Genomic DNA, 15161 nt, shown 5'->3' with positions numbered 1-15161 from the left:
TCTATTTTATGTCTCACTGTTGACCTCGTGCCTCTTCTTGCTTGCTCCAAAGTGCAAAGTGGCCTACTGACACCCTGCCAGCCTATATATAGACTGACAGCCCTGTGATGTCACTGAGGGAGTTCGTCCAGAAGGCGGGTGGGGGTGGAAAGAGAGTGTGTGTGTGTCTGTATGTGTGTGTGTGTGTGTGTGTGTGTGTGTGTGTGTGGGGCGGGGGGGGGGGGGGGGGGAGTGATTAATGAGGACTGGAATGTAAAACGTAAACAAACCTGACCTCGCCGTCACCTTTCATTCACAAAACCGGCTCGGCTGACTGACTTATCACCCCTCCACCCCCTCCCCTCCCCTTAACCACCACCACCGCCACCACCCTTCTGGATTATGTCACCCGCTGACACACATGCACACACATTAACACACTTTTTCCCCCGCAGTCGCCTTCTCTGTCTTCTTTCTCCCTCTAAATGTGGAGCAGAGGGCAGGGTTTCCTCTGAATCTCCCCCCCTCCATCTTCACCCCCCACCCCCCGTCCTCCTCCTCCTCCACTCCACACGATTACAGTATATATCCGTCTGTCTGCACTCCTGCTTTTGAAGAATGGCAAACCTCTTAACCTTGGCTAACCCCAGCATTGTTTTTCCACATGTGTGAGTGTGTTTCTCTGAAGCAAGGATATCCCATGAAGTAAAGAATCCCTAATGCTCCCTGGCCCTTGTTTGCCCTCTCGCCTACTTCTCCTCATCACCTCCTATCATCATGGGATAACCATCTCTCTCTGTCTGTTTCTCTCTTTCTATCCTCTGATGTAGAGGCAGGGGGTATCATTGAATAATTCAGAATTAGCATCAATTTTTAAAGCTTACGTCTCTTTTTTTTTTTTCCTCTTTCAGTAGAAACGTGCGGTGCAGAGAAAGGCCACAGAGGCTGTTTCGGAGAAAAGCTTTTTACGCTAAATGCTCATTAGGATACTTTTCATATTCTCTCTTTCTCTGGCGTAGTCCACATTTTCTATTAAACCTGCTTCTGGGAATTCGAACCCCTTGGTTTTATCTGACTGGGGGTTCTTTGTGGTGGGCCCTTGTAGCTCGCTGCTCAAATGATTTCTCCGTCATCTGAACTGAGAAATTCACAAAAATGTGCTGTGATAACAAGAGAGCCCACTAACCCATTTTTAACCCCAGTTTAGATTCTCACTGTGTGAAGGCATGTATTTTTCAAGAGGAGGTCAGTACATCAATCCTCCCTCGCACTTTAGGGGGTGTTTGCATTTAATTTGATTTTATGCAGCACACGTATTGGTAGATTCACACATATTCCTCAAATACTGTACATCTGGGTCCATGAGCTTAGCCCTCCATAGGAACCTCTTATCTGGTCTGACATACCGAAAGAAAAAGACAGCTAAAATATCTTCAAACAGCATCCAAAGATGTCCGCTGAGACAGTCTGAGTGGGCAATTCCCTCAGAGAAATCCCCCCGGTCTCTCTACTGCGTCCTCTCCTCTCACCTACTTTTCCCTTCTTTAGTGGTTCCTCCATCTCCATCGTTTCTGCCCTCGTGTTTAGTGTTTGCTCAAGCTCAGTTTTCATGTAGGACACCACAGTGAGTGCTTTGGCCTTAATTCTCATGTTATCTTCCTAAGACAGCACCTCGCTGTAGCTAAAGCCTCCTATGACCGCTCTAACTCAAAACCAGATCCTGTCTAAGGGCGTGTGGAACCCAGAGTTACAGTTTTTATTGGGAATCACCGAGCTGTTGTAGTAAAGCTATTTCTGTCTCGCAGCAAATTCAGGTGGATCCCTCCAAGGCCCGCAGACGCCCCAGTCCTCTGGTAGCAGCTCTACGGCAGAAGCAGGAGGAGATCTGAAACCCCCGACTCCTGCCACCACCCCACTGGGACAGGTCACGCCGCTGCCCCCCAACAGGTACCACACCAATGTCCTGTGACACTGGAAATGACTCCACTGCATCAGTCACATGGTTAAATTGATGCTCATTGTGGTGTTTGACATTTAAATAATGAATTCTAGTTTCATAAAAAAATAACTCTGCATCTCTTTCATTTTGAAGTACATGAATTAGCCATAGAAACAAGGAGGCACACAGAGAAAAGTGCATTTCATACTATATTTATTTCATCTATTTTATTCTCACACTTATGAAGGACTATTTGCAGAAAGGAGGCTTTTGTTTGTTTGCGTTGCAGTGGACATAAAGTATATTTTTACACAACTGACATGTTACAGTTAGTGTATATCACATGACAGTGTTACATCCCGGCCTAGGGGTTTACCAGGACACACATAATGCGCTCACTGTGCCCCCTCCCAGCTCCCAAGCACACAAGTCAGTCCAAAACTAAAGTTCACAATATTTATTTTTAAACAACTAAAGGAGGGTTAGGGGAGGACTCGACTAAAACAACAAACAAAAAATCTTCTTCAAAGTTCAAACTAAATTACCTTATCAAAAATAAATGCAAGAAATAAAATAGATGAAACTAACATAAACTTCCTTACGAAAAAAACAGGAGAAAATGTGAAACAAATGAGACGTCCTCCCCTACCAGAAAAAAGGATTATTTTACAAAAAGATTCTGTTTACAACTATATACAACTACGAATTAACACACGAACACATGACAATTGACGATCACACACACAGGAATCACAGTTGGGAGCTGGCAGCAGACAAGGAGAGACCGATCTGGAGAATCCAGTGCCATTTTTAATGGGGCCGGGTAATCACGCTCCACCAAACACCTGCGTGAACGAAGGACACACAACAGGCACAGCACACCTACAGGACTGGGGGAGAACACAACAACACAGAACATATACACATATATAAACATAAATTATGACCCAGTGTCATAACAACAGTAATATGATATGTGAATTGATATGATTGGAGTGTTTCTGGAAGAGTTTACAAATGTTAAGCAATATGAGATGGCAAAAATGACTTCAAAGAATAAACTAAAGGAGAATATTGCAGTGAGACAAAAAAGAAAACGATGAGAAAAAACACAGTAACACATGGAAAATGTAAAAAGAGACACCTTGCTTTGATGGTGGAAAAGTCAGTAAAAATGTTGACATTGTCTTGATTCATAAAATGAAGTTTTTCAGGACTTGAGCAGCAAAGGTTTGGGAACCACTGCGTTACAGAAGGTATAAATGAATATGAAATATATAGATACGGCCTTAAACATTTATTGTTATCTTCATTATGTCACAGACTGATGTGAATTGTAAACATTTAAAGGGAACATATCAAAGAACAAATATGTAAAATTTAAAGATACACAATTTATTCAGTAGTCAAACCACATCCATATCATGTAAAAGACAGTTTTTATCCTATTCAGGGTGGAATAAAAGAATTTGTGATATTAACTATACACATTATGTGTGTGAATAAAAACCTTTCACTAAAAACTATTAATTATTATTGTTGTCATATTTGCTGTCACTACAAGAATATAGCCAATGTAGAAAAAATGTTAAATTAAAAAAACACACAAAATAGATTAGAAATACATGCACAGCTCCTTCTCAGACCTGGGTATCCATAGCATCAGTGCACCCACCTCACCCACTCCCTCCCCCTCCCCTTTCTTGCCTTGCAGAAGCAGTGTGAGTGTACAGGACCCCTTCTCGGAGGTGAGCGACCCAGCCTTCCAGAAGCGTGCTACATCCCTGCCCCCCTCAGCGCCGTACCAACAGGGCCTCGGCATGCCTGACATGATGATGAGGATGCAGTACGACACCAAGGACCCCTTTGCAGGGATGAGGAAGAGTGAGTGGACACACGCTGTCACGTACCTCCACTGAAATATCAAGCCCGTGTTTCCACTACTGTTCACATACATTTCTTACAAACCAACAAAGCCATTGGACTTTTGTACCCACTGTTCTGCTCACTACATTATTTAAAACAGTCTCTTTAATTATATGGTTTGCGTTATAGTGATTTAATATATAATATTTGACAATAAATAGCAGATTCAAAGATTTATTTCAATTATCCGACCTGCCTAAAATCAAATATCCCCAAATCTCTCTATTTCTACTTAATGTCGCCTTTAAGTAAAAATATTTTAATGTAAAACTCAATATAAACTTACATGATTCATTGTCAGAATGACTCATGTATCCTAAGGCCATTGTTCTTTCATCTGTCTAGTTGGTCTAATTCACCACTGTGTCATCTCAGATCAGGACAGATGTGTACTTTTCACTTTTATAAATATGAAAGGAGATGAGAACTGTTTGTTACACACACACACACACACCTTTATCGAAAACACAGCAGCTCCTCTGATGTTCTTGTAGCTTAGCCTTCGTCTCATCCTAACTTTGTTCATCCTTTTCATCCTCCTCATTCCAACCTTTTCATCCTTTCCATCCCGCTGAGAAGCACCTGTTTTGGCCAACTCATGTGGTTTAGTTTTCAGAACAAACAGTAGTTTTAGAAAGGATGGCGGCTTCACTGAAGGCTGAAGAGAATGGAGTCTGAATGAATAATATGGAGGATGTTAGCTGCATAACAACAGTTACAGCCTCAGAACAATAGGTTTAATCATGTCAACTAGAGAATATTCATAGAGGAATGCTGCCACCTGGTGGTTAGAGTAAAAGAAGGCTCAGAGAACAGAACCGGGATACATGCATCTATGCAAGAAACACATGCTTTCATGACTAGTATTGCTTTATGATAGGATAGTGATATTATATGTTACCTTGTTAATCCATTTTCCATTTTTTTCACATTATCGGCACTGCCTCATTTACATGTATTTATCTATTTAAGTCTGCCTCCACTCATCTTCCTTTGTCTAACCTTTGAGTGTCACTGATAAGTGTCTGTCCAGTTTGATGTTGTTCCAGGGTCCAATCAAGTGAAAGTGAACATCAGCATGAAAAAGTACATTTGCACACATCATTTATCAAGTGGGCTCATTTTTTTAGCTAAAGATCTCTATTTTATGAAACTGTTATCCTTTTTAAAATACCACTCATAGCAAAAATGTTGCAACTGATTTTCTCGATTGTACTTTTTACGCAATAGCCATGCCTCAGACATAAAAATATAACTGGGATTTGATGCTAAAAAAATCTATCTAAAACGTGAAAATTTATTCAATTTGTCACATTTAAAAAGACTATCTGTGAGGTGTTACAGAGAAATTACTCTTTATTTGTAATTTACCTATATCAGTATGGACCACCACAAGTTGTAAGTAACACTGTGTTATTATTAAAGTCATTAAATAAAACATTATGATTATATCTGGCTTGTTGTTTTAAAAAAAAAATGAGTCAACATTTTTGGGTGATGCATACAATGGTAAAGAGTCATCCATGTGTTACTATGGCAACCTGTCCATGTGTTACCACATTCTCATGTCAATAAAACAGAGACTTTTAATATTTTACTCCAAAATATATTTTAATCATAGCTGAACATATCTAAAAGCTTTTGTCCTACTTGATATCTGTTGAGAACCACATGTTTTGAATGTTTGCATAAAGCTTAAAAAATTGATGTCTGCTTCAAGTCCACGTGTTACCGAGCAGTATTGTGACATTTTTCACCTAAAAATTTTATCTCTCCAAATTTTGTTATACATAATGTTGAAGTGCTTATAAATACCTACTCAAATATGTATAATGCATGCATATAAATTACTCTGCTTACATGACAGAGACCGTTGAACACTGATTGTGTCCATGTGTTACTGGTTTATCGGACCCAGTGTTTTCATGTTCAGCTGCTGAAGGTGGAAAGTTTCTTCCTGCTTATCTAAAGTCACCAGATAAGCAGTTTAAGAGCCCAAATCTACCCAGGAGACACAAAAGTGCACATATTCTCTACATCACTTTAAGTTGAAGAATAGATTTGTTTAATGTGGACTCGTTAATGAGTTAAAAGTCTTTCCTTTCATTTAGGTTATTATAAGTGGGAAGGCGCACAGTAATGCAAAATAAAAATAACTAATACTGCCACATTAAAGTATTAAAACTTAAGGAGTCTTGCAAATGTACGGATGTATGTAATTTTAGATATTTGTACTGAATACAAAACTTGTATAAATGTACTATGATAATGTGTCAATGTCATTTTAACAGTTTATAACAAGGTTATTGAGAGTTTATTGAAAAAAGTACATCAGCAACCAAGCAGTGAGATAATGAGGATGCAGGATCTAATGGAGAAAAAAATGCCCGAATTTAACAGCTAAGCCTATTAAAGAGTTTTGCAAAACTATACTTAAGACCATGGAACAAGACAGTGCATGTATAGCGTATTAGTCAAACCAAATCACACACAAAGGAAGAATGAGAACACCAACTACATCTGGCACTTTAAATTGGCACTTTACTGCTGTGCACTTTATAAATAATACTTTCTTTTTAGTTATTTATAAGTAATTTTTAGGGGGGGTGTTATCGTTATTGTTATTGCTATCTTTTTTATATCAGTATTTTATTATTTTTATTATTTTATCAGTAACTTATACTATTTTTACCAAATGCTGCTGACAGTCGGGGACCTGAGTACAATATTTCTTTTCTGTGTATTTTTATATGCTGAAATGACAAATAAACTTGAATCTGAATCTGAATCTGAATCTGAATCGAAATATAAAGCAGATCTAACTAATCGGATGTGTTGATTCTGATATTTAACAGACCCTAAATCTTTTGCAGGGCCAGGAAGGGACTAGTAAAGACAAAAAAACATAAATATAACACATAATCCCTCTGCAATAATAATATGTGTGCACAACACATAAACAACAACATTGTCAAGTAATTTGCCGGAGGTGGATCTTTAATCCGTGTTTTCTTCCAGTGGCAGGAGGTGATCCCTACATGCCCAGTCAGATGCCCAGTAGCGGTATGCAGGACATGTACGGTCGCCCACCATCTGCTTTGAGCATGAACCAGCGGTCTCAGTACCCATATGGACCAGGATATGACAGAAGGTAGGCACCGAGCCCAAGTAACAGGCAACACACAACATTAACCTGCAGGATATGGAGTAGGTGGATACATAGAGTATGTTGATAATATTCTCTTTCGTCTGATCCTCAGACCGGACCACGTGATGGGGATGGACGGCAGCATGGGGCCGCCAGGGAGTCAGAATAACATGGGACCTTCTAACAGTGAAGGCAGCATGTATTCTCCCAGCAGATATCCATCACAGCAGAGGTCAGCGCCAGTGTCCGTTATTGTACAAAGAAAGAGGACAGCTCTATGTCTTTATGTTGCTTTGATCTTTTTTTTGCCTTTCTTTTATTTATTTCAGACATGATGGCTACGGGCAGCAGTATCCTGGCATGCCATATGGGATGCATCCATCTGGGATGTACCCTCAGCAACAGGTAAGATGCACCACACATCTGCGTCTGCACAGTGCAGTTCATCAGAAGCCCTTAGAAATAAAGTCTGGTCTGTGTTTCCATCAATATTATCCTTGAGTTCAACAAGAGCTGCTCAAAAATATCAACATTTAATGCAAAGATAATGAATGAATGAAAGATGTATAATGCCATAGATCATCTCTCTCAGTTAAGACAGATAATAATACTTCACTTATAATTCATTCACATTGAATATTCTCATTTGCTTTACACCAACACTGAGAGTGAAGTGGTATTAATCACAGTCTCAATTAAATTTCAGTTTTAGCCCATAAAATGTCTCAAATGTAACTCTGACAAGGCAGAAACGTGTATTGGATTATAAAGTTAATATGACTCCTAAAATGTTGCACTTCTAACTTAACCCTTTAAATGGCTTTCTGGGATAAATTCCAACCGACATGGAACAAAAAACTCTCTGATAGTGTGTTATACCATGGTGTGTGGAGCAAAGTGGCATCCTCTCTCATTTTTATACATAAAAAAATAGTTACTTTTACGTTTATTTAAGTAATGAGTAACATGTTTTCTGTTAGCATTGCTTTGGTCTTATACAGTCGTGGAAAAATTATTAGACCACCCTTGTTTTCTTCAGTTTCTTTTTCATTTTAATGCCTGGTACAACTAAAGGTACATTTGTTTGGACAAATATAATGATAACAACAAAAATAGCTCATAACAGTTTAATTTCAGAGCTGATATTTTGCCATTTTCCATGTTTTCTTTATAAAAACCAAAATCACTTCAGTTCTTACATCAATAGCTATGACATTGTTCTGCCAAAAACAGTGCTTTTAGGCATTCCATGTTTTCTTTTCTGTCATTTTAAGTCATATGATACACACAGGAGTTAGTACTTGATTGCATAACCATTGTTTTCCATGACTTTTGATGATGATTAATTTTTTCTGTGACTGTATGGGTCTGATTAGTAAAATGCTGAAATACGAGGGCCGTTCAATAAGTTCATGGCCTCACCCAGAACAGAACAACACAGACTGATAATTTATATTTTATTTTTCAACATAATCTCCATTTACAGCAATGCACTTGGTCCATCGATGTTCAAGCATCACTATCCCATCACGAAAGAATGTAACATCCTGTATTATAACAACCAGTATTTCTGGGTGAGGCCATGAACTTATTGAACAGCCCTCGTACTATTGCATTCTTCATATATAGGAATTACATTCAGGATGGTCTTAAACAGGGTCTTAAATGTATAAATGTAGCCTCACAAACAACATAAAAACACACAGACTACTCGCATAACTTTGCAGCTGGCGTACAAGGCTCTATTAAAAGGTGTAGACACTTCAGTGGTATTATTTAGGCCAAACACTAAAGTCTTTTGATTTTTTAGTTTTCATGGTTGGAATTGATTTTCTGAGTGGAAATAATTATTCCTCTCAGCTATACAAAATTTACAAGTGATACAATAAATACCCAAGGATATTGTCATTTGATGAAATTGAAATTAAATGTTACTTTCATTTAATATTTTTTGTAATATATTTTATTTCTAGTATGAACATGAAATGGGTCTTCCACTTTTACATTTACGGTGTTGCAAAAAATCCTTCAATAACTAATTCTATTCAGTGGCCACATTTAATGAAGCAGTGAAAAATATTAGCAAAATACAGAAAGAATCCATAGTAACCTCCCCTGTGTTTGCTTCAACAGGCCTACAAACGTCCCATGGATGGTATGTACGGCCCCCCACCTAAGAGACACGAGAGCGATATGTATGCCATGCAGTACACCAACCAGCAGCCGGACATGTACAACCACTATGGAGGAGGCTATTCAGGTCCTGAACACAGACTGATCCAAGGGCAGTTCCCCTACCCGTATCCACGAGACCGCATGGGGCCCTCAAGCCAGAGCCAGCACAGTATGATGGGTGGGGGATCCACTCCTAACCACGCTGCTGATGGCCCCAACATGTGGCCGTCCAGGACAGACCTTGGCTATCCCTACCACAACCGACAGGGCCCGTCATCACAGATACCACCGTACGGCTCCATGGGTAGGGAGGACATGGACGGACGGCCCGGTCAGGAGCAGTGGCACCGCCAGTCGAGCTACATGTCATCATCAGGAGCCATGCCTCCCCTTTCTTCACGTCAGCCCCCCTCATCCTACTCCAATTCCCCGTCCATGGTTAACCACCTGCCCAGAGCGCCGAGCCCAGGGGCCTTCCAGCGCTCCATGGACGCCCGGATGTCACCCAGCAAAGTCCCCTTCATGTCACCCTTAAAGATGCCTAAGCCTGGGATGACCATGCTGGGGTCTCAGGGCAGCGGGCTACTGGGTCAGTTTCCTCCAAATCTAAGGAGGGACCTCAACTACCCACCTGGATCAGCAGAGGCCTCCATGCCGATTCTGAAACCACGACGCAAGCTCACCTCCAAGGACACTGGTGAGTACTGTACAGGAAAACAAAAGGTGAACAGGTTCATCCATCTGTGGAGGATGAATCACTTTAAAAGGTTCTGTTTAATTCCAGTTGTGTCTTTGCATTCTTTTTTGTTATTTTACCATAAACACATATTATGACTGGATTAGCTGAATGTGTGTATGTTCAAAGAAAACCAACACAACACGAGGCCGGTTTAATAGAATGAATTACAGTGATCTCTTCTGCCTTGTGTTCCTTTTATCACTTGGACAAAGTCTGATCACTGTGTTTTTATTTTTCTAAAATCCCCTGCTTGGATACCAGGAACGCCTGAGGCCTGGCGCGTGATGATGTCTCTGAAGTCTGGCCTGCTGGCAGAGAGCACATGGGCTCTAGACACCATCAACATCCTGCTGTATGATGACAGCACTGTGGCCTCCTTTAACCTCTCCCAGGTAAAACTGTAGTTTAATGACTACATTTTACTTACGTAAACACAGTGCATGCCTGTGTGGTCACGTATTATGTCAGGACCTCTTCTGCGCATGCGGGTCACTTTAGGGTTGCATTCTGTTCATACTCAAAACTGATAGAAGTCACATTTAATGTGTAATATGAAAGAGTACATAAAAAAATCAGATTTCACCAAAAAATCCAAACTGTGCATTAAGACGTGCTGTCTAAACATACTTTTAGTAACATTCTCTGTTATTGTCAGGATCCATAAATTCAATCTGGAAGAAATATTCCTCTGCTTTGCTGAAGTGTGCCTTTAGGGTCTTTTCATACCCGAAAGTCCAAACCACTGTTTACATATAATTTTGGTTACACATGCCATTATGTAAACATACTGAAGAACTTGACAAACCTTTGTTATCGCCTCCAATGTGTGATACTTTTAGGTATACTTTTGGCTTGAATAGAGGACTTTAGATTCATTATATTGCCATTGTAGTACTACTATGACATTACTGTCAGCAGCACCAACTTCTATTTTTTCAAGTTGACCTTTTTTCACATTGTCAAAGCAAATTTCTTTTTCAAACATAATCTCCTCATCTCCACATGTGCTGCCCTACATCATTTTCCGTCTTCTAGTTCTTTTTCTTCTTATTCCATTTAGTATCTTCTGATTTCTTGCCATATTATCCTGTATATCAGAACAATTAACTGGCGTTTTTGCTAACCTGTTAACATTTTACATTTTTCATACTGATAATAATGTGTTGTTCCTATTTAAATAAACAATGCCAGTGATTCAGTTTTGTTTATGTTCGCCTGTTCAGGCCTGGGGAAGTTTCACTCATGTAATTATGGGTCAGATCTATTTATATAATGTAGACCTAATGAGTCTGGTGTAAAGCCCCTCTCAGTCATTATACTGTATTTAGAGATGATAAATCTAACGTGTGATATTGTGTGTTTGTTTTTAGTTGCCTGGCTTCCTGGAGTTGATTGTGGAGCACTTCCGCCGTTGTTTAATTGAGATGTTTGGCATCCTGGAAGAATTTGAAGTGGGGACCATTGCTCAGAAAAGTGTTTCGGACCCTGATACTTGCCAGGAGCCAGAACCCATCTCTGACCAGGAAACAGACTCTTCCGTCCAACCTGAATCCGAGTCGGGCCCGGTGACTGAGGAGCCGGTGCAGCCAGCAGAGGGCGCCACTGAGGAGTCTCCATCAGTCACTGCAGAACCAGAGTCAGCTGAGGTCAGCGGTGAGCACGAGCCATCAGGGGAGAGCGTAAAGAAAGATAAAAGTGAAGAAGACTGTGAGAAAGATGAAGGAGAAGAAAAGGGTGAAAAGAGTGGAGAGATTAAGGATGAGCCGGAGGAGCAGCCTGCTGCAGAGCTTGAACCTCGGCCTAAACAAGCCAGCAAATACGATAAGCTCCCAATCAAGATTGTACACAAAGAGGACCTGATTGAAGACTTGACTGAGCACTTAGGTTACGTCACTGAGTTCACCAGTGGGCTGCTCCACTGGCAGGCTGGAGGAGGTGACTCCACTGCTCACATTCAGACACACTTTGAGCCCCGGACCGAGCCTCCTGCCGCGGAGCAACAGAAAACGAAAAAAGCAGAAAGCAACACAGATGATGGACAGAAACCAAGGAAACATATCACTGCTACTATCGATGATGTTCTGTGTGCTCGAGTTGATGCCCTGTCTTATGCCCACCCTGCACGCTCCCTGCCATCCTACCCCTTCAGGGTGCATTCGGACGGTGAGAAGGACAACATCACCCTGCTGGAGGACGAGCCTCGGTGCCTGGATGAGGCTCCGCTGTCCACAACCTCTGCCTGGCAGGATTCGCTCTCTAAACGGTGCCTCTGTGTTTCCAACATCGTTCGAAGCCTGTCCTTTATCCCCGGGAACGACTTGGACATGTCACGCCATCCTGCTTTGGTTCTGCTTCTGGGCAGGCTCCTCCTGCTGCACCACCAGCACCCGGAGAGGAACAGGTCGCCCCCTACCTACCAGAGAGATGAACAGCAGGAGCAGGGGCTGTCGAGCAGTAAAGAGGAGTGGTGGTGGGAGTGTCTGAGTCTGCTCAGGGAGAACGCCATGGTCACACTGGCCAACATCTCAGGCCAGCTGGATCTCTCCAAATACTCAGACACAATCTGCCTTCCCATCTTGGACGGCCTTCTCCACTGGATGGTGTGCCCCTCGGCTGAGGCCCAGGACCCCTTCCCATCAGCATCGGCACACTCTCTGCTCTCACCACAGAGGCTGGTGCTGGAGTGCCTCTGCAAGCTGAGCATCCAGGAGGGCAACGTCGACCTCCTGCTAGCTACTCCACCTTTCAGCCGACAAGAGAAACTCTTCACTGTCTTGGTACGCTATGTGGGCCAGAGGAAGACCCAGGTCTACAGGGAGATGGCAGTGGCGGTCCTTGCCCACCTGGCACAGGGAGACCCCACAGCAGCACGTGCTATCGCCATGCAAAAGGGCAGCGTGGGTAATTTGGTAGGATTCTTGGAGGATGGTGTTAGCATGGCACAGTACCAGCAGAACCCTCACAGTCTACTGCACATGGGACACCCCCCTATGGACCCACCTAGCATCAACATGATGTGCAGAGCAGCTAAAGGCCTCTTGGCCATGGCTAAAGTGGAGGAGAACAAAACTGAGTTTGTGCTATACGAAAGCAGATTGTTAGACATCTCCATTTCATCGGTGCTCAATGCAGGAGTGGTGGCCATCATTTGCCAAGTTCTCTTTCACTTGGGGAAATTATGACAGGAGGAGAGACAGGACTCGCACAGCAAACACTAAGGCGGACAAGATATTCCTGTGGTTTTCTATTTTTATTTATCAAAATGACAGAAAATGTTTGTTTTTTTAAAAGAAATATCCACATAAACAGAATATCTCTATATGTATAGCTTCTGGGCCCTCTTAAAAAAGCGAGTTTTGGATTTGAAAGCTCATTTTAATACAAATATTTAATACCTGCTGGTGTTGGATTGCAATGTTTGAAATTTTGTTTGACATTTGTTTTTTGTTTACTTTACTTTTTCAGCCAAAGCTGCCACCAGATTTTGGTGCTGAATTATGTGTTTCCTTTTGAGTCAATGAGTTGTTGAGATGTTTTTCAGTTTTTATAAATGCTAATACACTCATCAACATTTTGTTAATGGAGAGTATTTATTTAAAATGTGACACTGTACAGTAGTTTGAACTTTTTGCCAACAAATGTGGAGGAAAACCAACACTGACTTTTTAAACTGAAATGTATACATCTCCTTCGCTGGAAGATAAATCGTGCAATAGGACTAGAGCAAGGTGTCTCTTGAAGAATAACCAGAGGATGATGTAAATCTTTACAGACACATGCAGTGTGTGCTTTAGGCCATGAGGAGGCAGCATTGCACCAGCCAATCAACCTGAGAGAAGAGCATCTGTCAAAAAGAAGTGTCTAATTTATCAATCATAGCCTCAACGACTTTCACAGATGAATTTTGTGTTTCCTAAGCACTTGTGTTATGTCTGTATTTTTTCATCACTGTGTATATAAACGGTTGTACAATGGACGCATATGATTCTTTCAGTCTCAATCAAGCATAGCAAGAGATGGGACTTTCTGACTATTATAAACAAATGCTTTTATTGTTGGTAAAATTTGTTATTGTTATTATACATATTTTGTTAATGGGGTCAAATATTTGAACATGGCAGATGTAACTGATGTTTCAATGTAAAAAAAAAAAAAAAATCCTGTATGCATTGTATTATAGCTGAGAAAACAATCGCTTTGGTAATCAAACATGGAAGTGCCAGGGTGAGAGGATAACTAGGTGAGGTTACATAGAGAAACTGAACATATTTCTGTTCATTTATGTCCTCCATTCATGTCAATGGGCATATTTTTGAATCTAGATCATGCTCTAAAAGAAAAGTGTGAAAAAGAACCCTCAAAATGTCCAAGAGCTCATTGTAAAATTTGCCTTTTTTCGTATGACTGTCTCTCTTTTATTCAGTATACACATTTATACTCTGTGCTGCACATGTCACAAATAAATGTACGATGAACATCGTTAAGCACCGGAGACGTTGCATTATGTCCAGACAATCTTAGGTCAATAAAACAAACATCAGCTGCTTACTCAGGCTGCTTCTTATTGATTTCACTCAAAATAATTTGATCAGTCACAACAGATTCCTTCAGTCTTACAGTGAAATTGTCAAATGAAACACTGCAACAAGCAAGAGTCCAGACACCAAATGAGGGGGTCCAATGTTTTAATCGGTTTTCTCTGTATAAAAAAGTAAATTGAAATTACTTCAATATGGAGACAAAATAAACCTTCCTGCATGATGTCAAACATATCTAATACATGCAACAAGCCTTTCATCCATCGGGTGACCTCTAAGATGTTAACAAGGTCAGTAATGCTTAAAATAAGATTTTCCTTTTTCTTTTATTTTAACTTCAGTATTTATCAGGAACTGATGTACATGTAATATAACACCAAACAGACAACTTTTGGTGAAAGTACATTGATGGAAGTAATAATCATTTGCAAATAACACAGATAAGGACCAAATGAAGAAACAGACTAAAATATAGACATACAAAAACAAAAAGTCAGGTTTATCACCAAAAGATATAAATTAGACAAGCTAGATTATAAACAAATGACACAAAGTGAAAAAATAAGTTTTTATTCATAGGCAGCTGTAGACATACATGCTTAAATAGAGGAAGAGAACACCCAAGTACCTTGACAATTAAGACAAATTCATAGGTTATTTTAATCTGATAGTTTAAAGTGCTTTTTTCTTGCTATCAACAGTATATTGAACATGTAT

General features: G+C 40.6%; 1 protein-coding gene across 3 annotated transcripts in view; it reads left to right on the top strand.

Moving 5' to 3' along the window:
• Nucleotides 1-14454, top strand: part of LOC115413802 (AT-rich interactive domain-containing protein 1B-like) — a 228568-nt gene extending 214114 nt beyond the window's left edge. For 2 of the 3 annotated variants that reach the window (XM_030126899.1, XM_030126898.1), the window contains exons 15-22: nucleotides 1785-1926; nucleotides 3633-3802; nucleotides 6863-6995; nucleotides 7105-7224; nucleotides 7322-7397; nucleotides 9126-9864; nucleotides 10168-10298; nucleotides 11277-14454. In XM_030126899.1, the coding sequence (XP_029982759.1) occupies nucleotides 1785-1926; nucleotides 3633-3802; nucleotides 6863-6995; nucleotides 7105-7224; nucleotides 7322-7397; nucleotides 9126-9864; nucleotides 10168-10298; nucleotides 11277-13088 (3323 nt within the window). In that variant the 3' untranslated portion in view covers nucleotides 13089-14454. The remainder of the gene's footprint in view (nucleotides 1-1784; nucleotides 1927-3632; nucleotides 3803-6862; nucleotides 6996-7104; nucleotides 7225-7321; nucleotides 7398-9125; nucleotides 9865-10167; nucleotides 10299-11276) is intronic. The other variant, XM_030126900.1, reaches the window with a different exon arrangement.
• The last annotated feature ends 707 nt before the right edge of the window (nucleotides 14455-15161 follow it).

This window comes from Sphaeramia orbicularis, chromosome 22 (assembly GCF_902148855.1).
Source record: "Sphaeramia orbicularis chromosome 22, fSphaOr1.1, whole genome shotgun sequence".
NCBI lineage: Eukaryota > Metazoa > Chordata > Actinopteri > Kurtiformes > Apogonidae > Sphaeramia > Sphaeramia orbicularis.
The sequence above is the reverse complement of the archived record's forward strand: the minus strand, read 5'-3'. Positions and strand labels throughout refer to the sequence as shown.